General features: G+C 45.4%; 1 protein-coding gene across 1 annotated transcript in view; it reads left to right on the top strand.

Moving 5' to 3' along the window:
- The window catches only part of cux2b (cut-like homeobox 2b), a gene marked incomplete at its 5' end in the record, with an annotated part of 190,541 nt that overhangs the window by 116,871 nt on the left and 46,480 nt on the right, over positions 1 to 27,190 (top strand). Inside the window, one exon of the mRNA XM_083783472.1 lies at positions 17,696 to 17,774. Within this exon, the coding sequence (XP_083639598.1) occupies positions 17,696 to 17,774 (79 nt within the window). The remainder of the gene's footprint in view (positions 1 to 17,695; positions 17,775 to 27,190) is intronic.

Genomic DNA, 27,190 nt, shown 5'->3' with positions numbered 1-27,190 from the left:
AGCAGATCTACAAGCTCACGGTGCGTCACTTCGTGCCGCGCTATGAGCTTGTAGATCGATCTGCTATTTCTTTGCAAAACAAAAAAATCTGGGGGAAATTGTTGAATGTATATTTTAAAAGCGAACATTTTTGAACTCTCATCTTTGCTTCTGTGGGGTTCCTTGTAGAACCCCACAGAAGATGGCTGCCCAAACAAAATTTTTTTTGGGGGGGGGGGGGGGGGGGGGGATAAGTCTAGTTTGAGCACCACTGACATGGAAACATGCAGGTTATTCAGAAAACTGGTAAGACATGTATTGTGTAGAAGGGGCTTCAGGTGGGTTAAGACATGTATTGTGTAGAAGGGGCTTCAGGTGGCTTAAGACATGTATTGTGTAGAAGGGGCTTCAGGTGGGTTAAGCCTTTGTCGAGGCAGAAAGAGTTGGATTGATATAACGTCTGTCTGGCCTTCGCATACATATAGTCTTTGGAACGGAGCTCGTTTTGCTCATTGTCATGTTGAAGGTTATAGGAGTCCATTATTGCCTAGTGGTGACGTGTGTGTGTGTGTGTGTGTGTGTGTGTGTGTGTGTGTGTGTGTGTGTGTGTGTGTGTGTGTGTGTGTGTGTGTGTGTGTGTGTGTGTGCGTGTGCGTGTGGCGTGTGTGTGTGTGTGTGTTTTATTTGCTATATCATAGCTGCTGCTGCATTTTCTGCTGTTTGCTTTCCTTCATTGAACACAATGAACTACAAGAGCGGTGGCCTCAAAAACATAGAGGAAAACTTGAACACGACTCGCTCACTGTATAACAAAATGAAGTAAAAACTTCTATAGACTGTGACTTAGGGAAACATTTTTCCTTTTATTTTATCATGCTCATAATGTGCTCTGTGCTCAAAGGCAATTAAAAAGCAAACGTTTGGGTCCTCAGACCTTCGTCAGTGCTTATGTTTTTCACAGACAAAGAACTTGCTCTTAAAGAGCTCCAAAACAATACAGCTCAGGTGCTGAGAATTACTAATTGGTGACATCACCCGATGGTGGGGCGTGGAAAATTACAGAATAGATATACAAGTTCATACAGTTATATAGGAAACATGAGTGCTGCATACGCCACATTTTGACAGTCTTATACAAAACACGTTTTGAAAATAACTTTCAGGTAGCACTGGAGTGAGAGATCTTCGTTCAAGCCACCTGGATTGACAGACTGTAAATAAAAGATCCATCTAGATTCAGTTTGGAGGAGTTTAGTGTCTAAATCACCCCCCTCTTCTAGATTTCTTAACCCATTTTGACCTGAGATCAGATTCTAAACATGTCTTCTACATCCTGACAGTTTTCTGAAAAAGCTATGTTTCTATGTCAGTGGTTCTTCGATTTTTCAAAAATAGCAGACCACAAGCTCGTAGCGCACGAGTGGTGTGCTATGAGCTTGTAGATCTGCTATTTTTCAATAGCTAAAGCATAACATAATGCTAACACCAAAAGGGGTTCCCGCCCAAAATGGGTTTTAACTTGTTTAATAACTGTGAACGACAGATCTGCTAGTGACCGGCTTCCATGACATGTCTTGCGACAGGAGATTTGATGTCCTTGCATGTGTTCCATGATGCGTGTGTGTAGTGCGTACTGCCCTGGATGTTTTGCCTACATACTGTAGATTGCATTTGCATGAAATCATGTAGACTACATTAGAAGAACTATACATTCGTTTTCAAATGTATCGAATTTTGTGAGCTTGTAGATCGGCTATTTTCAAATGGCAAGTGGAGTAAAAAAGTACAATATTCCTACCTGAGATGTATAGTGGAATAGAACTAAAAGTATTGGAAATTGGTAATACTCAGGCAAAGTACATAATATAAGTCAACAATGTGCTCAAGTAGTGTGTGTGTGTGTGTGTGTGTGTGTGTGTGTGTGTGTGTGTGTGTGTGTGTGTGTGTGTGTGAGAGAGAGGAGAGAGAGAGAGAGAGAGAGAGAGAGAGAGATGGCTGAGAGCATGCAGACTATTGCATCTGTATTGATTGGTGCTCCTCCAGCCTTTTCCATTTTCCATGAACTCCTCTGAGCTGCTCCAAGTGGGAGTGATGGTGGAGGAGGGTGGAGGAGGGTGGAGGAGGAGTGATGGTGGAGGGAGATTTGCTTGATCTTTATGATATTTCTTTAAACATGATGCTGTCGTTATGGCTCCCAAGGGGGAACACTCTTCGACCATTTCCAGTAAATCATCAAAACTCCCTCCGTCCCTATAGCCGTTTTACACGGAAGCACATGCGTACGCACGCAGCCATGCACCATATTTATACCTCCCCTATCTAAACAGTTTGAGATCCCACCCATCGAATCCATTCTCATAAGTGTTCCCATAATATCCCAAATGCTGCTGTTGTTTTTATTTCCACACCGATATAAAAGTGAGCTAGGGGTCGATCTGGCTTCGTATAATGTAACTGTGCTGTAATATACTCATGGCCCTCCTCAGTGGAGGAGTCTTATCAGACAGAGGCTGTAATCGACAGCGACAGGGAAAAACGACATGGGCAATAGATGACAATAATTTGAATTCCGTCTGCTCTCAGAGTGGGGGGTCATTTGGGCGAGTCTGATCTGATTTAGCACGCGCGTGCGTGCGTGTGTGCGTGTGTGCGTGTGTGTGTGTGTGTGTGTGTGTGTGTGTGTGTGTGTGTGTGTGTGTGTGTGTGTGTGTGTGTGTGTGTGTGTGTGTGTGTGTGTGCGCGTGTGTTGCCGAGCCAGAGGACACACTGAGAGGCGGTCGGTCATTGGCCGCGCCGTCCGTCCGTCCTCTGACTCACAAACAGGACTGTTGGCGAGCGAGCGGGGCGCTGGGAGCCCTGTAACCCACATATCCACTAGCCCATTGACACCTGGAACGCATCCGTGTCGCCTTATTATAGCTTTTAACCATTTTAACCGTTATGTTAAAAAAGTAGCAGATCTACAAGCTCATAGTGCAGCTGTAGATCAGCTATTTATTTTTTTTAATTGTGAAAACGTGTGCAAACCTTTGAATACTATATTTTTTTCCGCTCAGAGGCCCAAATTCAGACAAATTTAGGGGTCCTTGACATGAAATAGTTTGAGAACCATTGATATAGAAACATAGGGTTTTTCATGAAACCGTCATGATTTAGAAGACCCTTTTTTTGTAGAACCTGGCCGTGGGGCCTCAACGGGCTAGTGCAGGTGCCCTCTCCATGGGGCCAGGTGGTGGCTAATTCCCTCCCTTTGTCCCTCCTAATGAATCCTTAATTGGTTTGCGTCGCCTGTGGAGCGGAAGATAGCAGGTGCCGCCGAGCAGGTTGGTTGTGATGGAGGCCGCTGACACCGGCGTGTGTGTGTGTGTGCATGTGCGTGTGTGTGTGTCCCATAGCGTTACACACGCCACGCACACCTACAATTTTTACGGGCTAAATGTCAGCTTGCAACGTGAGGCCGCCGGGGCGGCTATAGCTTGGCTGTTAAAACAGGACAAATAACCAGCTCGCTTACAGTGAAGCTAATACTTTGTGTACTTGTCACTATATGTTCTTCCGATGAAGAAACGTACAGTAGTGCTTTTTACAACTGACACGCAAAAACAATGCACTGTATAGCGGTTTTGGATGTTATCAGACAATTTAATAGCCGGCCCGTCATCATCAGCCCTTTATCAAAGGGCTTTTCTGTATGTCAGGTATGTACGTACTACGTACGTACATACGTACGCACGTATGTATGTAATGTATGTATGTATTTGGTTAAAATGGGTAGGGTTTAAAAAAAGGCAAGAGTTTGCTCTGGTGCACTGGCCTAAAAGTGGGTCCTCAAAAACTGCTAAAACTTCTGAAATGTATGTATGTAGGTATGTATGTGTGTATGTATTTTAAAAGGGGAGGCTTTTTTGTAAAAATCCCTGCCCGCAATACCTTCATATATTTAAAATTAGTCCAAAATAGGGTTACCAGTGAAGGGCAAACTGCCTATTCACTGGGGACTATGCAAGGCAGAGGCGTCCACCCCCCTGAGTCCAAGTTTAAGCTAGACCGCATACCTAAACCATACTCTAAAACCCAATGGTAAAATGGATATAAAAAAGGACATCTATACTATAATAGAGCGAATGTCTGTGTGTGTGAGTGTGTGTGTGTCCGACCGCATTTTATCTCCTCATTATCTCCTCATTGCCTGCACCAATCGCTCCCACTTTTCACACAGGCATTGACCATATGAATATGGAGGGCGTGACGGAGCCCTTTTTTCCATTTTACACATTAATGATTATTAATTTATTTATTAGTGAATTAACCTCGCACCCTCACACACCTCCGCCCCTTAGCGACACCTGCATCACAGGCCACCGTTCTCACCGTTACTCCACTGGCATGCTTCCTCTAGCTACCGCCGCAACACAACAAAGAGTGCCCTATACAATTTGGCGCCGCGTGTGTGTGTGTGTGTTGATCTGCTCCACACACACCACCTCAGGCCCCTCCCCATCTGGCTACTGTCCTTTGCATGGACAGGCTTGAGGCGAACACTCCACGAGTCCACCAGTCCACCTTAGTAACAGTAGCCTACGCATCGATTCGACACAATTACTACATACATCAAACAACATGCCACGAACAAAACGACCATCACTTTCACTTCCTGGAAGCTGCAATGCAAAGCGTCAGTGTCTCACTCGCGCTCCTGCCCGTACCAACAACAACCAGTCCACCACTAACGCAACAGGTAAGCATTCCGTCTCATGTTGCTTCTTTGCTTGCATGCCTGTGTATCGAACAAGTTACCTCACAATTTACTTCACGCACGCACTACCCGTGTACATTAACTGCAAAGCGTATTCCACTCAGGACCGCAGGCATGACAAAATCCCCACCCCGTGTGTGTGTGCGATAAAATCCACGTAAGAATCTTTGTACTATTAACAATAACACAGTCTGACGGGCGCCACCATCTTGCTCAGAGAGAGCGCTGAGTAGTGAGCGGAGCGCTGCGCTGCGAGCGCAGCCTGTAGACCAGAGCCGTTTAGAGAGAGAGAGTGACGACAACAACCCGTGTACATTAACTGCAAAGCGTATTCCACTCAGGACCGCAGGCATGACAAAATCCCCACCCCGTGTGTGTGTGCGATAAAATCCACGTAAGAATCTTTGTACTATTTGTAACAACATAGTCTGACGGGCGCCACCATCTTGCTCAGAGAGAGCGCTGAGTAGTGAGCGGAGCGCTGCGCTGCGAGCGCAGCCTGTAGACCAGAGCCGTTTAGAGAGAGAGAGTGACGACAACATACCGTTCAGTGACCCATGAAGCTCCGTGAATAAACAGTGAACGGGGTTGTCGCAACTCTCTCCTCTACACGGCGCTGCAGCCTCCGACAGAAAGACGGGAACATTGTTGAGCATAAACGGAGTATACCCGATTTAATGCGAAACACATTGTGTAACAAACGCCGACACTGTTGTATGTTGTGTGTTGTGGACCGGTGCCATCACAGATTAACATGCCGCCCCCCCACCCCCCCCGAAAAAGAAGTGCCAAAGCCAACTGCAGGGCAACAGAAAATACTAGCAACCCTATTTTCTAAATCTAACATCATCATCTGCTAATGATGATGATGTGTGCTGCTGTTCACAGCCTACCTCCTTTATTAACAGTTAAAACTGGCAGAATTATTATAGATTTCATATAGCCAAAATAATATGTAGTATGAATGTTTTTTTATTTATTTTAATTTATTTTGCTACCTTTAGTTATAATAATAATTTCTTCTTCGTTTTCTACATGAATATAACCACAGTATAACCATATAAAATGAAATTGGAGTTAAATGCTGCAATTTATAAAAATGGCAAAATATGTTAAACGTCGCTGAAGTGGGACTCACCTTTGTCCCTGTGTGTGTGTGTGTGTGTCGTAAAATGCATAGTGTCACTTATCTGCTAAGCAGGAAGGTCAAAACCCCAGGTGGTCTATTTTAAGACCCTAAAGATAATATCAGATCAAATATCACTCAAAAGAATTTGGAATCACTGTCTTCTCAGCCATAGATTGACTTCCTGCCTGTGGAGGGTGGAACAATTGATATGCAAATAGACTTCAGTTCAAGGCATAGCAAGGCACCACTGTTACGTTCTTAGCTTACACATGTGATGATGACTACTTCTATCTATGTGATGTATTGCCAATGTGTGTGACTGCATGTGCAACTATCAGCAAATTGAAATGTAAGGGAAGATCGAGATAGTGTGTGTGTGTGTGTACCAGTGTCACACCTCCCCCACTCCCCTGCTGTATGTGTGTGTGTGTGTGTGTGTGTGTGTGTGTGTGTGTGTGACTGCATGTGCAACTATCAGCACATTGAAATGTAAGGGAAGATCGAGATAGTGTGTGTGTGTGTGTGTGTGTGTGTGTGTGTGTGTGTGTGTGTACCAGTGTCACACCTCCCCCACTCCCCTGCTGTGTGTGTGTGTGTGTGTTTGTGTGTGTCATTGCCCACACATTGCCCAGAAACTACTCTCCTTCTCCCAGTCAAATTGTATATACCGTACTACATGTATCACATTACCTTCCTTCCACAGATGACATGTTCTCATTACTTCTCATAACACAATATTTACATTTCATCCCTACCTTCTCAGGTCAGCACCATGCGGACAGTCACCACACAACGACACACTTCCCCTCATTGGAAAGGCCTCTGGCCACAGGTAACTACTCCTCTTATCCCCTGTACTGCATTTTTGCTACTAAACTCATTCACAACATAACCATAAAATATGTCATCATGCACACAACTCTCTCCATCACTATTAATAACTCATGAATGCTACACATTTCAGAACCTGCTGACATCAAAGGTGACCCTAACCCATCCACCACCAGTGCTACTGCTCCTCCCCATGCCCCAAATACACAAACTAGACCAAAGCGGAAAACCAAGTTCAGCACAAAAAAGAAAAAGAAAAAAATGAACCCCACAACAACCCCAAACACTGTTTCACTTGACACGCAAAGGCGTGCTAGGACAAACGCACAACAACAAGCTCGCACAGCAGAAACACCTGCCGAACGTCACCGCCGTCTACATGCTGAAGCTACTTCAAGAGCTACTGCTCGCGCAGCTGAAACACCTGACCAACATGAGCGCCGTCGACGTGCTGCTACTACTGCACAAGCTACTGCCCGCGCAGCTGAAACACCTGCCCAACATGAGCGCCGTCGACGTGCTGCTACTACTGCACAAGCTACTGCCCGCGCAGCTGAAACACCTGACCAACATGAGCGCCGTCTACGTGCTGCTAATACTGCACAAGCTACTGCCCGCGCAGCTGAAACACCTGCCCAACATGAGCGCCGTCGACGTGCTGCTACTACTGCACAAGCTACTGCCCGCGCAGCTGAAACACCTGGCCAACATGAGCGCCGTCGACGTGCTGCTACTACTGCACAAGCTACTGCCCGCGCAGCTGAAACACCTGCCCAACATGACCACCGGCAGCGTGTTGACACTACTGCACACGCTACTGCACGCGCAGCACTGTACTCTCAGAGGTTGGCTCAAACAACGCAACAAGGACGTCGCACAGCATGTCCTGATGACATGCAATACTTTGATGAGACTCTGTATGATGCCACACACACACTCGGCACAGTCAGCCTTTTCGAATGCTCCAAGTGCTCAGCATGTGGCGCATATTGTTGGAAAGAGGAGAGACCAGGATTCTGCTGTTCCAATGGTCGTGTCGATCTCCGTTACGACCCTGACAGCCCCAAACCAGGTTCAATCCCTCCCAAACCTCCACAGACCATCAGAGAATTATTTCTAAACCCACAGTTTGTGCGAGATGCCAGAAGGTACAACAACGCTCTGGCTATGGCCTCCATTGGAATGACACAACCCCAACCAGAACCTGGCTTCAACCCAACCCTGCGTATTCAAGGCAAGATGTATCATACAATTGGCCCTCTACTTCCTGAATCCGATTCTGCTATACCCTGTTTTGCACAAATCTATGTGCATGATCCACAACATGAACTGCGCAACCGCAGAGCACACCATTCCAACCAAAACCTCGACGAACACCTACTGGAACAAGCACAGGCAGCTTTGCACAACTGTAACCCTCTCATACAACAGTTTAAAACAGCTGCAGAACTTGCTGCTAAGGATCCTGCTACAGAGATGTACATCAACCTCAGTGCCAACGCTCCACGGAACATCCACCCAGGTTTGTAACTCACAACACTTTCACATTCGCTACACCACTCCACATGACACTACACATCCTTGATCACAATATCGCAAATACAACCTTTCACAGACATTACTACAGCTACTATACTCATTCCAGAGACAATTTTCACAACACCCTCCCCCCTCTCCACACAGGTACAGTCAACCTCCCAAGTGGCACAGACATTGCTGTCATTGTTCCAGGAGCTACAGAAAACCAACAGTTTGGACCCATCGACGTACAGATACAACTTCGGAGTGGTGGGCCAAAGCGGATCCACCCTCTTCACCCACTCTATGATCCCCTCAGTTATGTACTGCTCTACCCTCAAGGCAACTATGGCTATCATCTCGCACTCAATCAACGACTACCTGGTGGTCGACAGGGGATCACTGCCACAGACTTCTATCGCTACCATCTTCAACTACGTGACCCAGCAACTCACTTCAATTTGTTCCTCCGTGCAGGTACTTCACATAACACATATATGTAATGTACCTAATTCCACACTTACAACTACGCAGTACAATACCTCCATTCACATACCCTCATTCCACATATTTTGCATTTGCCTCCACCCTAAGCCCTGCATTTACAACATGACATTGTCTTACATTTACTATTTTTCTTACAGGGAAACTGAGCCAACAGTTTGTATGTGATCAGCAAGTGAAAATTGAGGGCCAGAGACTAAAATTCATGCGCAAAAATCAGAAGACACTCAAAGCAGAAAAGTACAAATGTGTACAAGATGCCATTGCATCTGATGAAGCCATCCTTCCAGGAAGGATCACAATACTACCCTCTACTCTCTACGGATCACCACGTTGGTATACACACCAGTTCCAAGACGCAATGGCTATCGTTCGTGAAAAAGGAAAACCGGATTTATTCATCACTATGACCTGTAATCCAAAATGGAAGGAAATAACCCAGTCACTTCTGCCAGGCCAAAAGCCTCACGACCGCCCTGACATCATTGCACGGGTCTTCCACATGAAGTGGAACGCGATGATCAACGACGTATATAACCAACAAATCTTTGGTCGTGTAGATGCATATGTCACAGTCAAAGAAACACAAAAACGCGGACTCCCACATGCACATGCACTGTTCACGCTGCTTCCTGCTGACAAGCCTCGCGTCCCTGCTGACATTGACCGCATTGTATCCGCAGAAATCCCCGATGCCACCACTAACCCTACACTGCATCGTGTGATCGCCAATAACATGATACATGGACCATGTGGTGCACTGAACATGACTTCTTCCTGTATGGACAAGGGCAAGTGCACAAAAGGATTCCCAAAAGAATACAGGACAGACACAGCCATGTCTGAGAGCTCCTACCCTTTATATAGGCGTCGAGAAGAAACACATGGAGCACCAGGCTGTTCGTTTTTGAAGACTGGCAGGGGTGGCATACAATTCCTCATCACCAACCAGTGGGTTGTTCCATTTAACCCATACCTATCTCTCAGATATGAGGCTCATATCAATGTTGAGGTCGTGTGCTCTGTCACTGCAGTCAAGTATCTCTACAAATACATTGACAAAGGTCCCGACGTATGCATGGTCAGTGTTGATCGCTATGATGAAATCACACGATATGAGGTGGCACGCTACATCACTGCCTCTGAAGCTTTCTGGAGGATTTATGACTTCCCTATCCAAAAGAAATATCCACCTGTTGAACAATTGGCAATCCATTTGGAAGGACAGCAACTCATCACCTTCAACAATGACGAAGATGCCCAGGCCCTCATTGATTCCGGACCACCGCGTACAACTCTCACAGCCTACTTCACAGCAATGCAAGATAATCCTGATAAGAGACACATCACTTACCCAGACGTCTTCAAGCATTTCTCCTTCACCGACAAGACGTTCAAGCGCAGGAAACAGAGAAGGAGTGGTGGTCATAACCAAGACCAACTGGCTGACACAATTGGGCGCATTCCTGTACTTGCCTTTACTCCTCACAACACTGACCTGTACTTCATGCGGATGTTGCTCTACCGTGTTCAAGGTCCAACCTGCTACAACGACCTTCGCTCTGTTAATGGAGTTGTGCATGACACATACGCTGCTGCCTGCATTGCACGAGGCATCTGTGAGGATGACCATGAAGTAGACATGGTTATGGAAGAAGCAGCATTGGTTGCATTTGGCCCTAAGCTACGTGAGATCTTCGCACACATACTCATATTTGTACTAAGGAAAGACCACATTCAATTCTGGCAAAGACACAACCATTCCATTTCAGAAGACCTCACACATGCTGCAGGCCTTACCGAACCAAATGACAACATACTCAACCAGGTACTTTTGGAGATTCAGCAGCATCTTCAACGATATGGATATGACCTCACTATCAACTTCAATCTCCCTCAGCCAAATCGTGATCTCATTCGACAAACCGAACCCCATGACATCAGACATGAGACACAACACAATGTTCCTGAGCTGCAGCGTTACATTGATGCAACACAACACCTTCTAAATGACAAACAGAGAGCAGTTGCAGATTGTGTCCTGGAAAGTGTTCAGAACAACCGTGGCAAGCTTATTGCACTTGATGCAAGTGGGGGTACTGGAAAGACCTTCACACTTACCTTCATCCTTAAATCTGTGCGTGCAGATGGAAAAGTAGCCCTTGCAACAGCCTCAAGTGGAATTGCTGCAACATTACTTCCAAAAGGAACCACCTTTCACAGCCGCACCAAGTGTCCCATTGTACTCACAGAGGAGTCAATGTGTGCTATCGGTACTACGTCCAGTACAGCAGAGCTCATCCGTCGGTGCTCTCTCTTCGTCATTGATGAGGTGTCCATGATGGATCGCCGTGCTGTTGAAGCTGCCGACCGCACATTCCGGAAACTCAGGGACTGTCCTAACTCACCATTTGGAGGTAAGACTTCATTCAAACGTATACACTTTATTACTGTACATTCTGACGGCATGAATGACTATATTGTGGCCTTTTTATGTACAACAATAACAGCTGCCAACACCTTTGCCAGCCAATCTTCATTACAAGACAAACACAACTACAAAAGAAACACAATATAGTATCACTTCCATAATAATTGTCTATAATGCAGCAACTTTGTTATTACACTCTCAGGTATTACCACCATCTTCAGTGGAGACTGGCGCCAGATCCTACCAGTCGTTCCCCATGGCACACGACCTCAGATAATTTCACGATGCCTGAAGAGTTCCCCTCTCTGGAACCATGTTCAAACCATGAAACTCACCAACAACATGCGCATAACACATGCAACAGCAGGGAGCTTGGAAGATGACACTTTGTTCCACCAGTTTCTGCTTGATCTGGGCGAGGGGAACATCCCCACTATTCAGGATAAGGGAGAATTTACAGTCACAATAATGGATCGCTTTCTCATGCCAGGATCAACTCTGCACGAAATGGTCGACTGGGTATTTCACAACCTTGCACACAATATGACCGACCATCAGTGGCTTTGTGAGAGAGCAATCCTCTGCCCAACCAATGCAGAAGTGGACACAGTCAATCAATACATTGCCCACAAATTCCCAGGTCAGGAGCACATCTTCCACAGTGTGGATTCTGTGGAACAACATGACAACCATCAGTACCCAGTGGAATTCCTCAACACACTTTGTCCATCAGGCATGCCACCACATCGCCTGTCACTGAAGGTCGGCATGATCATAATGCTACTGCGAAACTTTGACACAGTACATGGCCATTGCAATGGCTCACGCTACATCCTGAAGCAAGTCCGCCCACATCTTCTCCTAGCAGAGCTGGTAACTGGGGTCCATGCCGGCGCCCAGCTACTCATCCCTAGGATACCTTTCTCACCGTCTGAGAATATGTTCCCCTTCACACTCACCCGCAAACAGTTTCCTGTACGCCCTTGCTTTGCCATGACTGTTAACAAGTCACAAGGTCAGTCACTGTCACGAGTGGGTGTATACTCTGTGAAAGACTTCTTTTCACATGGACAACTCTATGTGGCAGCAAGCAGAGTTGGCAACCCCCAGCAACTCCGAATCTTGCTAATCAATGAGGAGGACAACACCAAACGTACCGACATGAACAATGTTGTATACAAAGAAATATTAACACATTGACCATCAAACTGAACTGCTGAACATTTCCTCTTTCACTGGGCCAAGCCACATACATAATAACCACATTTGCCCATGAAACTACCGGTATATACATACATAAATGCAATTACTACACTACTAACATGACAATGACTGTTTGACACTTTCAGTTCTATATATGACTATGATGTACTGTTTTTCCATTTCCAGTGAACAAGTCTATATTAAAGCAATTCTTCCTCAAAATACATATATCAATAATATGATCTATTACATCACATTACCCACACTGTACATTTGGGAATACCTGTGCGACAGTCCATACTTTCTGTGCTGCATGTCAAACTGGGGTCTTTCATACTTTTCAAATGGGGGTCTGTGGGCTAATAAGTGTACATTTTACAGTCCTTGCCATGAAAACATTTCCCTACCATGCATTTATACAAATACTGTCGATTCCTTCATTTGACTTGAGATAAAAGGTTAACGTGAGTTTTGTTTCTGACTGTTTTCTGCTTGCTTATTTAGGCTATTTTCATTACATTCCCTTTATCAATCGTATCCTAAGAGGAGATCATTCACAACCCGTGATATAAATAATTCGTAGCAGTGATAGCGATATCTGACCGTTACATATGGTCAGATATTACATACAACAAACATGCCACGAAGAAAATGTTATCTCCTTCCTGAAGGTAGCAGATATGGTGTACCAGCATACAATAAAGTAACATTCATCTTAATTTAATTAATTTGCGTTACAATAAAAAACATCTCCCCGCTGATCACGTGTCACCACCAGTGAAATGCATGTTGGGACAGACACACATTAATACTGGGACACATTTCTCTGCGCAACAGACCCACACGGGGAAAACAACTTGGACCCAGATACTACTAGCTACTCTTGCGTCAGTCGACATAACTTCTTCTTTGGGAAGCATCGCAGCCAACGCGCGGGTTGCGTGGCACAGGCACCTGAAAGCCAGCTCTGACAGTTCTGACGGGGGCATGTTAACGTGAACGAAAATATTCAATAACTTCCATTTATAGACAGAATATCACCACCAAATTTACATCACACATTAATGGTGTACTTATGATTGTACTACAGCATTTCCTTATTAAACTTACGTTTAATTAGCCTACTTTTGTGCCCAACCCAACTTCACAACACCATCTGTAAACAACCGCCCCCCCCCTATCACATTACCCACACTGAACATCATTTGCTGTTCATATATTCAGAACGGGTAAGGACTAGTTAATAAAACAACCTAAAACCATATAGGAGTAAAAGTTCACAGCAAGGCCTGGATACCATTTATTTATTTTACAGAAAGATGAACAGAAAGGGGATAAAAATCAACTTCTTTCATTAAGACCAGTGGGTGTTACAGTTTGTAATTTTTTTATCCATCTGTGTTCCATGAGTTTCCGCTGTCCACTGGTCCATCGGACTCTACATTCCAGACCTGAAATGATGAGGTTAGCGATAGGATGGGATTGAAAGTGTGTGTACAGAGTTGTGTGTATGTCTGCTCGTTGGATGTGATATAAGTGTTGTTTGAGGCGTGTTTCTAGTGTGTGTCCGGTTTCTCCTATATAGTGTTTGTGACATTGTGTGCAGGTGATGATGTAAACTATATTGGGGGTGGTCAGAGACAGGGGGTCCGTGATGGGGGAGGAAGTGTGACTATTGGGGTTGTTGATGAATTTGCGGGGTTTGAAATGGAGTGCATGTGGCTGTGGGGGCTTGGGAGGTAAAGTGGAAAATTTGGAATGCACAAGGAGGTTTCCCAGGTTCCTATTTCTTCTAAGTGCCGAAATTACTTGATGTGTTTGTAATGGGGGGTAGGATTGTTGTGTAGTAGTGAAATTCTGTTTAAATTTGTGGTGTAGTGGTTGGAGTGTATGTGAAAATGTGGTTATGAATGGGAGTAGTGTTGTAATGGTAGAGGAGCCGATGGCCTGGATGGTGGGAGAAGAAGAGTTGGAGGAGGGAAGACCTAGAGGAGAGGGTAATGTGTGGGCCCCGTCCAGGTCCGTCCCTGTCCCTGCGCTAGAGAGAGGCTGAGGTGGCTGGGGAAGAAGGCTAGGATTGAGGTTAGGGTTAGAAATGGGGGTGAGAGGGTTAGGGGTAGGAGGCAGAGTGTTTGTGGAGAGTGGCTGGGTGGGGGAGAGAGAGGCCAGGGCATTGCTCCTGATAGTACGCAAAAACCTTTTGCTGTAACCTCTCCTTCGGAGGACTGTAAAGAGTGTGTGTGTGGCCTGATTAAAGTGTTCCCTATTGGATGAAATCCTGAAAAACCGAATGATTTGTGATTTGATGATTCCTGCAAAAGTGTGCTTTGGGTGGTAGCTGTGTTTATGGAGTAGTGCGTGTGTGTCTGTGTCCTTAAAATATATTTTTGTCAGTAGTTGTTTATGTGTAGGATCTATTGTATGAAAAAATACGGTGGTGTCCAGGAAGTTAATCTCTGTTGGATGAATTATGTGTTTGATGGTTATGGAAGCATGGTGTGTGTTCAAAATCTGTAAAAATTTATCAAACTGTTGTAAGGTGTGTGGCCAGAGCCCTATGATGTCATCTAAAAATCTGAAATACATGGTAGGTTGTAGTGGACACTTTGCCAAGGCCTCTCTCTCCCACTCACTCATGTATATGTTAGCATAAGCGGGTGCAAATGTCTTGCCCATAGCCGTGCCCTCTATCTGTAAATAGTGTTTGTTATTAAATGTGAAGTCATTGCAATTAATTAGTTCTAATAGTTGTAAAATGGCATTGTCTGGTCTAGTGTTGTCCGGGTGTGTCTGGAAAAGGTTTCTAACTGCCTGTAAACCAGTGGCTGTATGTATGTTAGTGTAAAGGCTGTCAATGTCTATGGTGAAAATGTATGTGTGTGGTGGCACGGCTATGGGCTTGATTTTTTCCAGGAAATCATATGTGTCTCTTAAATAGCTGGCGTGTATGGTGGAGAGGGGGTTGAGGAAGTGGTCTATGTATTGTGCTATGTGGTAGGACTCACTGCTGCAGTCTGACACTATGGGTCTGCCGGGAGGCACCTCGAAGGGAATAATGTATGTATGTATGTATGTATGTATCTTGAAAGTAGTATACTGTAATTACTGTGGTCGGCTGGACCGAAAGTGGTATGTATGTCAGTATGTGTCACACTTTGATTTCTAGTGTGGGCCAAAAAAGGCACTAGATCAGCTCTCAAAATACTCCAATAACACCCAAATGGCAAAATACCAAAAATAGCAAGTCAGAGTCCTTTTATGCAAAAACTAACTTATTTTATTCACCTTTTCAGTGTCCAGTGGAAAACATGGTGTCCCAACAAAAGTACAGCAACACTTACTGCATATACAACTGCTGGATGGGTTGGCCCTCTTAATTGGTCCTTGATTCACTACAGCCCTACATTAACTGCTGGAGTGTGGCAGGTCCCCCTCTTAAATAGGCTAGGCCCCTCCCACTGGACCGTACCAACCTCAATTGATTCCACAATTACCAGCCTATTTCCATGTCCAGAGACAATACTCTTACTCTTTCACATTATATATAAAACCTACAGTTGGTCTGATCCAGCGGGATGGACTGAGCAACTCCCTACAATGGAGTCAGGCACTATAAAGGGCAGCCCGGCGCTTCAATCGGGTCCTTTCCCACTAGCCAGAAACCAAGGAAGCACTGTAGCCTATGCTAACATGAGACTGCTCTCAAACATGATTCACTTAAAGCTGCTAGCCTATAAGCAATAAAATAAAGGTGAGATTTTAACCCATTGTGAACTGTGACCTTATTTAGTCATATTTGACATAATTAGGGGAGAACAGAAAACATTTTACAACTGTTAAGCAGTGTTGTTTTCGTCGAAGAATGTTCGTCGAATACTTTTTTTCACTTTTGTCAACAAATAAAAACTAGACTAAAATGTCAGGAAGGGACTAGTGGACACGATATCCAGCATAAGTCATTTTACACTTGGTTTGCATGCTGAAAAGTTATATATAGTATAATAGCTTGTAGATCGGCTATTTTCATCAAGTGTAAAATCAGTTTATTATGACGGCATCAAGGCCCGCCGAAATACATTTGTGTCGACTAAATCAACTGTAGATTGGGTCGACTAAAACTAGACTAACATAGACATTCCAGGTGACTAAAATGTGACTAAAACTAAAATCAGATTTTGCTGCCAAAAACAACACCGCTGTTAAGTGTCAGTGGCAGGGTAATCTGCCACAGTATGTATGGTAGGCGTGGTTATAATTGGCTCTTGATGGTGACGTACGTTTCAATGTTGGGTGGGTAAAAGGTAACGTATGTATATGTATATAATGTATGTAACCTGAGACCTATCTTAATTACATCACCATCAACAGCCAATTTTTACCACGCCTACTATACATACCACTTTCGGTCCGGCCGACAACAATACTTGCACAAGTAATAAGTAAAGCCTTGTATTCTATACTCTGTGGCCCCATTTACATTTACTTGCAGAAATTAATTCGGAATGAATATATTCATTCCAGTCATCAGAATAAAAATGCTCATATAAACACCTCAATTGGAATAGAATATCCCATTCCGAATTACTTTTCATTCCGGTCTGGAGTGGTGGTATATACAGTACCGTTTGAATCGGTATACAGTAGATCACCATATAAACACTTTATTCCGAATGCTACTGGGAGCTTGGAATACATGTATTATTTTACACAAGTCTGCCCTTAGTAGACTATAGTGCTTTATGCCCATGTCCAAGCAGGGACGGAAGAAATGCGCTATTTTACCCATTAGAAAAATACAAATACACCAGTTTTTTTCTCCCCATAATAAAATGCCATATTTACAAACCCATCTGCGAATTACAGTGCCATTGCCAATTGCAGTGTATGGGTGTATGGATGCTGTGTTTTTTAGTTCTGGGTTGTTTTGGGTGGAGGTCGCACGTGGTTGCAGGGACTGCCCTTCAAAATATATTTTTATTTTATTCATTTCTTAATGGGTTGGCCATCTCTATAGTCCAAAGTTATATTCCGAATGAATGCTTTGGTCATGTAAACAATTGAGGAATAGGAACACTTTTATTCAGGTTCCATTTAAACAGTTGGGTATGAATCTCTGTTCGGAATGAATTCATTCATTCTGAATACATGTTGTGCATGTAACTGAGGCCACTGTCAAGTGAGGGGCGCTCTTATCATCATACATCATTATACACAACATTGTGCATGTACATACATTTTACAAAAATGTAAAAAATGCGGTGGTGGTTTTATGTTGCTACCACCCAGGATTATATTATGAGGATTATATTCACTGCGATGGCGCCTCTCTTCTCCTTCCCTGCAGGTGGTTGCTCTGAACAAGCGCAGTAAGGAGGCCGAGTCTGCGTTCCTGGGAATCTACAAGCAGCTTATCGAAGCCCCAGGTGAGTCTCAGCCTCCCGCCAGGTCCATCTTCTTCACAAGCAACAGCAGCATCAACGTCGTAAACATCACGCACACACACACATTACTGCTGGAATTATCCTCCTTCAAAGATCAACCCTCCCTCCCTCCCCACAGATCAATTTCACATCATCAGACCTGATACTAAAGCGTTGGCTGGACCTGCAAGCGCGCATGCACATGCATACACACACACACACACACACACGCGCACACGCACACATCCACGAGCATGCACACATAATATATGCACGCACTCCTTTTTGAGCGGAGCCGCTTCAATGACTGGCCGTGTCTGTCTGTCTGTCTGTCTGTCTGTTGTTGAGCAGTCTGCACCGCTCAGTTCACACAGATGTGATTTTTATTTTATTTTTATGTATGGGGGGGAACGAGGAAACGAGGAAAGAGAGAGAGACATATGACATATACTGTACAGCAAATTTTGCCACAGCCAGGAATGGGACTCGAACCCATCTGCTGTATTAGGTATTGCCTAGGGTGACGCTAGGCCGTCACCGGGCCATATCCACACACTTCTGTGTGCAATATGCACACAACAGCAACAACATACAACATGTATACACGAACGAACATGCACAAACTATTAAGAAGTTATGTGTGCCTAGATTCAAGACCGTCACATGCTGTGTATATTATGCTTGCAGCCCATCATGCTCTCAGAGTTGGTTCCAAAAACTCTGCGTGAGGCCACTTCAAAACCTAGTGTAGCGCTGGTCCCCTGGTGTGGTGGGAGAACACAACCAGAGGGGGCGCCGCTGGGTCCACAGTTAACAGTTGGTGAGATACACGTGCAGGCCCAGAGCCATGTAATGGAAGAGTTGCAATGTTGAGGGGGGCAGAAAACAGCCCGCGGACCGGTCACGTGGTTCATGTACAAGTGCGAGCCCTATAGACTGCAATGCATTCCGTAAACTTCCGGTTGTCCCTATGCGGAGCCTTCAAATACGGACAAACCACTAGAAGTCTATGTAGAAGAGGACTGGCCCCATGAAGTGAACAGAGTTTGCGTAACTCTGTCTTACTCTATGGCTCTGATGAGGCCAACATCAGAGAGAGAGAGAGAGAGAGGGGGGGGGGGGGAGAGAGAGAGAGAGGGGGGGAGAAGGAGGGGGGAGAGAGAGAGAGAGGGAGGAGAGAGAGAGAGGGAGGGGGGAGAGACAGGACAGGCCCGTTTTCCCCCGGGGTTGAACCAGTTCAGTTCATTTTTCCCCACCTAATATTGAACCAGTTCAGAGTGTTTTCCACTTAAATGAATTTGTTCAGAACCCCGGTTTGGTTCCGTGAAAGCACCAGTTGGTTCCAAGAATCTAAAATGGAATCTGTTCTAATACGACCAATTTTGGTGCATGAAAAGGTGCCTGAGAGAGAGAGAGGGAGAGAGAGAGAGGGGTGGGGGATTTAGAGGAATAAAGCGTCGCAGTCCGGACCCCAGACGAGCGGCCCAGAAGAGATTTCCCATTTCAGAAAGTACCGTATTTATTTAAAGGCCTCAGACACAAATTTTTGGGCCGAACAAATAATTAGAAAGAAGAAAAAAGGGCAGGGTAGGCAAACACTTGTTTTGGAGTTTTTCTTCTTTCTAATTATTTGTCTCGCCCCCCCCCCCCAAAAAATTGTGTTCATTGTCATGATTTGTCAGGAGCCGAGTTGGCTTTGTCTGAGGCTTAAAGGCCTTTAAACAAATTTCTGAACGTCTATGGGGAAAAATGAAGGGGAAATTCTCTTCGTCTTCATGAACTGCGGCGCTCTAATAGGCGATTTTTACTTGTTTATTTCTGTCGGTGTCAGTCGGGCCACATGTACTGCACTGCTCTTTGTTGTAAGAGAGAGAGAGAGAGCTAAACGTTACACAATCTTATAGAGATCAGAGAAACACTCCTGGCGAGAGAGAGAGAGAAAATGCTGTTTGCACATTCGATGAATACAAGATAAAAGTATAGTCTGTGTCAGAGGAGGAACAGCAACGATGGCGGCGAGGCGGCTGACTTTTAAAGGTCTCCGTTCTCTTCCTTGATGTCCCGCTGCTTGATATCGCACCACTATACATACACGCATGCACGCCACGCACACACAAGTAGCTCGCTTTGAATGGAGTTCCTCTTGATAAAGAATGTGCCTTGCCTGTCTTTTGAAGATGCATTGGGTTTGATTCCCTGACCTATACAAGGGCTTTAATGGAAGCCCGGGAGTCTCTAGTGTGCGCCTTGTTGTCATGAACCCATCATCTCCTGCAGAGAATAGGGTGCATTGATACAAGAACATAGGGTGCATTGATACAAGAACAAAGGCTTTAAACAGCAAGACAGGCAAGTGACGCGCACACACAGACTCACCTATACACCTTGCACATACACACTGTTCATAATCATACATGGAAATGTGGGCGAGTACATGGACACACACACACACACACACACGCACGCATGTACAGTACACACACACGTGGCCAGTGTGTTCAAAGTTGTGCGATTTGTCACACACGTTTACCGCACTTGACCCATCTCTTGGAGCAGTGAGCCACAGCCATGGAGCGGTGAGCCGCAGCCGTGCCGCGCTCGGGAATCATTTGATTAGTCGATTTGACGCCCCCCCCCCCCCTTTCCCAATCCAACCCACTGATGCTGAGTGCCAAGCAGGGAGGCATTTGGGTCCCATTCTTTACAGTCTTTGTTATGATCTGGCCTGGGTATCGAACCCCGACCTCCCAGTATTATCAGGACGGACACTCTAACCACAAGGCCACCGTCTGGTGCATATTTGCATACACGTGAACGCAGTCTTTTATGCAGTCTTTCTGTCTGTCTGGGAATGTCATACTATTATAGAGCGTTCCACACATGGTGGCCTTGGATTAGCATAGGCAGCGTGTTATCTCCGTTTGACCTTACCTTAAGCACCTCTACAGTCAGTCAGTCCGCCTCACCATATATATATATATATATATAATGAATGAATCACCACATGTATAATGCTCCTCTTCAGTGAGTTCACAAAATAAGCGACATCAATATCAAAACGAAACAAAAACTTTTAATTTCAGGTTCAAAACTTTACTGTACCAAACGCACATTTTTGTGTGTGCGCTCGCGCGCGTGCGTGCGTCATGAGGTAGGTACAGAACACAATCAATAATTTTGGTCAACCAGAAATGGGAAAAACTGCTCCTAATGCTATACCAACTGAAAATGGGTTTGTTTCAGACTCTTACACATTTATCTCATCTCTTACTGATACCAATACACAAGGGTTAAAAAACAAATGGGAAAGAGAATTGAGTACTGTATTGACAGATGAGTGGTGGGCAGACGCACTATACAGAGTCAACTCCACCACCTCATGTGCACGCCTCAGCCTAATTCAACTGAAAGTAGTATAGAGCTCATTTTAGTAAAGCCAGGGTGGCTGAAATGTATCTTGAGGCAGACTTGAAGTGCGATCGCTGTGCCCAGACACGAGCACATCTCACATGCATGTATTGGTCTTGTCCCCAGCTACAGCGATTCTGGTCACATGTGTTTGTCACACTGTCAGACCTGCTAGAAATTGCGCTACAACCCTGTCCATTGATTAGAGATTATTGCTTTTGCAACACTGTTAGCTATAGAAGAAGAATATCACTATCTTGGAAGTCGCCAAATCCACCCTCTCACTCAATCTGGCTCAACGATGTGATGTACTTCTTAAGCTTCGGGAAAATTAAATTCTCTCTCGGAGGAACCTCCGTAGGCTTCACTAAGGCACGGAGACCCTTTAATACTTCAATATTTGTACCTCCCTGGATTAGACTGCTCGGTGTGACCCAAATACAGCGGACAGTGGATCATGGTGCCTCTCTCACAAGTGTACAATACTTTGACTATGTTTTTTCTTCCTATTTGTCCTTCTTTGGGTGTTGTTGCTTTACGTTTGTGTTTCTGTGATGCTTTGTGAAGGAAAGAAATGGCAGGCTCATATGGCAGGCTCATACATACTCCAGTTTTAGGTGATAGGTTATCACCGTTTTAGGTGATAGCGTATCACTTAAAACGGTGATAAGAGTTGAGGCCATCATACTCGCGGTGATGTCCTTAAGGATTGACCCGCCTCCCTGTGGTTTACCCAGCTTCTAGACCAATCAGTGAACGGGGTGATAGCTCCAGAGTGAAAAGACTAGTAAAAACAGAGAGATGGGTCTGTGTCCGCGGTGATAGCTGATCATTACCGCGACTGACGTAATGGTGTAGTTTTCCAACCCTTTAAAAACTACACCGCGGTGATAACCTATCACCAAAAACTGGAGTATGTATGAGCCTTTACTCGGTCAGAATAAGCCAACACAAACAACGGTCAGAATAAGCCAACGAGCGAGGCGGTTGTTGTTTGTGTGTCGGCCCCTTGCAGTACATGCCATCTGTGCGGTGTAGGCCTACGGTATAACGGTAGCCCGCCGCTTGTTTGTCACTGTACATCTCGCCGGCGGTGGCCAAGGTCACTCCCCCCCCCCACCCACCCACCCACACCTCCCCACACACACACACACACACCCTCCCCACTAGAATGGATGAGTCCAGGTACAATGGAGGACAGTCATTTGGCTGTTGTCCCATTTCATCTCCCCCCCCCCGCCCCCCCCCCCCACCGTCCCCGCCCCTCAAGCACAACACGGGTGCTGCACCCCCCCCTCCCCTCTCCCCCCTCCCTCAACCCAACGAATGCCACAGCTCATGTATTTTTAATCTTTTGACAGATGCAATTATTCTTTACACGCTGGGCTCGTTAATCTTAATGCAGTTATTACTATTCATTGCGGGACATTGCAGCCCCCTTTCTATTATTTCACTTGAAAGTGGCTCACCCTGTTGTGTGCGTGCGTGCGTGCGCTGTACGCACTGACTCTAAGGCCATTGGTCCAATCACAATGGCCCAGTAGACTTAACGCAGCAGCTCTATATGTGACCTGTTAACACGATGCACGCCATAACGCCTCGCAACACGTCAGATGACGGGTTAAGATTTAACCCCGGAGGTCGCCATACCCGTCAAACGGTGTGTAGTAAGGGTTATATCAATACCATTCAGCCGAAGCTCAACAGTCAACACTAACCTTCCGTGCTGCCCAGGCTGCCTGACGGCGATACGTTCTTCCCATCGTGAGGAACAATGCGCGCGCCTCCCATAAGGATCCGCTCGTTGTTGTTTCTTTGTTGCTTGTTTTCTCTGAAGAATACTCCAAAGTTGTTGTTTTAGTCCAAAACTGCCCGGCGTTCAGATGTAAACAGTGATTTCTGATCGCATCGAGCCAGCCATGTCACCGCTTTTCAGAAATATCACTCCATTAGATTAGATGTCTTTATTATCCACAAGGGATAATGCTCAGGTCAATGCATACATTCAGGACAATTCATACAGGACAATAAATAATTATACAAATACAATAAAACACCCAGCAAAGTACTAGTAAAATAATTCCATCTCCCAGGTGTCATTGTAACAGGGATAGACTCCATCTCCCAGAGGTCATTGTAACAGGGATAGACTCCATCTCCCAGAGGTCATTGTAACAGGGATAGACTCCATCTCCCAGGGGTCATTGTAACAGGGATAGACTCCATCTCCCAGGTGTCATTGTAACAGGGATAGACTCCATCTCCCAGAGGTCATTGTAACAGGGATAGACTCCATCTCCCAGGTGTCATTGTAACAGGGATAGACTCCATCTCCCAGAGGTCATTGTAACAGGGATAGACTCCATCTCCCAGGGGTCATTGTAACAGGGATAGACTCCATCTCCCAGAGGTCATTGTAACAGGGATAGACTCCATCTCCCAGAGGTCATTGTAACAGGGATAGACTCCATCTCCCAGGGGTCATTGTAACAGGGATAGACTCCATCTCCCAGGGGTCATTGTAACAGGGATAGACTCCATCTCCCAGAGGTAATTGTAACAGGGATAGACTCCATCTCCCAGAGGTAATTGTAACAGGGATAGACTCCATCTCCCAGGGGTCATTGTAACAGGGATAGACTCCCATCTCCCAGGTGTCATTGTAACAGGGATAGACTCCCATCTCCCAGGGGTCATTGTAACAGGGATAGACTCCATCTCCCAGGGGTCATTGTAACAGGGATAGACTCCATCTCCCAGAGGTCATTGTAACAGCGATAGACTCCATCTCCCAGAGGTCATTGTAACAGGGATAGACTCCATCTCCCAGGGGTCATTGTAACAGGGATAGACTCCATCTCCCAGGGGTCATTGTAACAGGGATATACTCCATCTCCCAGAGGTCATTGTAACAGGGATAGACTCCATCTCCCAGAGGTCATTGTAACAGGGATAGACTCCATCTCCCAGGGGTCATTGTAACAGGGATAGACTCCATCTCCCAGGGGTCATTGTAACAGGGATATACTCCATCTCCCAGGGGTCATTGTAACAGGGATAGACTCCCATCTCCCAGGGGTCATTGTAACAGGGATAGACTCCCGCGCTCTGCGCAACAAGTAAGCCAACTACTTACTTACTTAATATATGAGTGGGGGGTGTCTATTATCTACATTTTGAATCAAGCAACTTAAAAACTCAACCTGCGGTGGGTACCCTTGTTTTGTAGTAACGTCTGGACTGAACAGAAAATGTAATATATTGGAACAGTCTATTAAATGCAAATAACCGATCAGTTAAATTTGTCACACATATTATTGTTTCCTACGATATTGACAATTTTCTGTTCTTGATAATTTTATCAAGAACAGGTGAATGTGTTCCTTTAGGCCAGGGAACACTCTAAGAAATCCATAGCAAAACACATTAATCGGCCTAGAATCCTGCCCCAACATACTGTACATGTTGGCCTTGAATTGTTTCATTGATGCCCCCTGTTCTCCATTTTCCCCACCCCTCCCACAGTAAAATAACGTTAGATTTGGAGAATTAGTAGCCACAAACTTTAACAATCCTGGTACTCGTACTGTTTGTCATCTTCGAGCTGTCATTCATACAGAACCCAGAACCTTACTGTCATTCATACAGAACCAGGACCTTACTGTCATTCATACAGAACCAGGACCTTACTGTCATTCATACAGAACCAGGACCTTACTGTCATTCATACAGAACCAGGACCTTACTGTCATTCATACAGAACCAGGACCTTACTGTCATTCATACAGAACCAGGACCTTACTGTCATTCATACAGAACCAGGACCTTACTGTCATTCATACAGAACCAGGACCTTACTGTCATTCATACAGAACCAGGACCGTACTGTCATTCATACAGAACCAGGACCGTACTGTCATTCATACAGAACCAGGACCTTACTGTCATTCATACAGAACCAGGACCTTACTGTCATTCATACAGAACCAGGACCTTACTGTCATTCATACAGAACCAGGACCTTACTGTCATTCATACAGAACCAGGACCTTACTGTCATTCATACAGAACCAGGACCTTACTGTCATTCATACAGAACCAGGACCGTACTGTCATTCATACAGAACCAGGACCTTACTGTCATTCATACAGAACCAGGACCTTACTGTCATTCATACAGAACCAGGACCTTACTGTCATTCATACAGAACCAGGACCTTACTGTCATTCATACAGAACCAGGACCTTACTGTCATTCATACAGAACCAGGACCTTACTGTCATTCATACAGAACCAGGACCTTACTGTCGTTCATACAGAACCAGGACCTTACTGTCATTCATACAGAACCAGGACCTTACTGTCGTTCATACAGAACCAGGACCTTACTGTCGTTCATACAGAACCAGGACCTTACTGTCATTCATACAGAACCAGGACCGTCATTCATACAGAACCAGGACCGTACTGTCATTCATACAGAACCAGGACCTTACTGTCATTCATACAGAACCAGGACCTTACTGTCATTCATACAGAACCAGGACCTTACTGTCATTCATACAGAACCAGGACCTTACTGTCATTCATACAGAACCAGGACCTTACTGTCATTCATACAGAACCAGGACCTTACTGTCATTCATACAGAACCAGGACCGTACTGTCATTCATACAGAACCAGGACCTTACTGTCATTCATACAGAACCAGGACCGTACTGTCATTCATACAGAACCAGGACCTTACTGTCGTTCATACAGAACCAGGACCGTACTGTCATTCATACAGAACCAGGACCTTACTGTCATTCATACAGAACCAGGACCGTACTGTCATTCATACAGAACCAGGACCTTACTGTCATTCATACAGAACCAGGACCTTACTGTCATTCATACAGAACCAGGACCTTACTGTCATTCATACAGAACCAGGACCTTACTGTCGTTCATACAGAACCAGGACCTTACTGTCATTCATACAGAACCAGGACCTTACTGTCATTCATACAGAACCAGGACCTTACTGTCATTCATACAGAACCAGGACCGTACTGTCATTCATACAGAACCAGGACCGTACTGTCATTCATACAGAACCAGGAACGTTCATACACGAGCCTTCATTTTCAGGCCCGTTTAGAACTCTACCGCTGGTTTCTGTATGAACTGCAGCTAGAGGGTGACAAACGGTTCATGTGTGAGTACCAGGACACCATTCATTAATAGACGATTTTAAAATGTACTCTAAAGACTATATGACTAAAACAAAAATCAAGATTTGCTCTCTTTCCGCTGCTCTGCCAACGCGCGGCGCCACCTCTCTCTCTCTCCCTGGTGTTTCTCTGACGGCGTCTGGTCTGTTTGAACGCCAGGAACGGGAGCTCCTGTCGCCATGGGCGTCGCCCCGAGTCTGACGCTCCAGGTGTTTGCTCTTCCTCGTCTTCCTCTTCAGCGTGCACGCTCGCACACACGCATGCACGCACACACACACACACACAAACACACACACACACACACACACACACACACACACACACACACACACACACACACACACACACACACACACACACACACACACACACAGTGTCTCCCTCAGGATGCGGCCCACACCTCTCTCACCCCCGTTCGCTCATCTTGCCTTTAGAACACGGCTCCTTTCATCTGAGCGGGGAGGTGTGTGTGTGTGTGTGTGTGTGTGTGTGTGTGTGTGTGTGTGTGTGTGTGTGTGTGTGTGTGTGTGTGTGTGTGTGTGTGTGTGTGTGTGTGTGTGTGTGTGTGTGTGTGTGTGTGTGTGTGTGTGTGTGTGTGTGTGTGTGTGTGTGTTCAGAATACAGCCCTCAAAGTGTGTGTGTGTGTGTGTGTGTGTGCTGCTGGGGGCCTAGGTCGGCTGTGTGTGTGATCCAATCCAATTGTTGCAACAGCGCTTGCTAGTGGTGGATCACCGGTACCGCTGAGGTGAGGAGGCCACGACTACACAAACATACATACACAAGCACACATGTA

This window comes from Protomyctophum parallelum (assembly GCF_964188405.1).
Source record: "Protomyctophum parallelum genome assembly, chromosome: 15".
Classification (NCBI taxonomy): domain Eukaryota; kingdom Metazoa; phylum Chordata; class Actinopteri; order Myctophiformes; family Myctophidae; genus Protomyctophum; species Protomyctophum parallelum.
The sequence above is the reverse complement of the archived record's forward strand: the minus strand, read 5'-3'. Positions and strand labels throughout refer to the sequence as shown.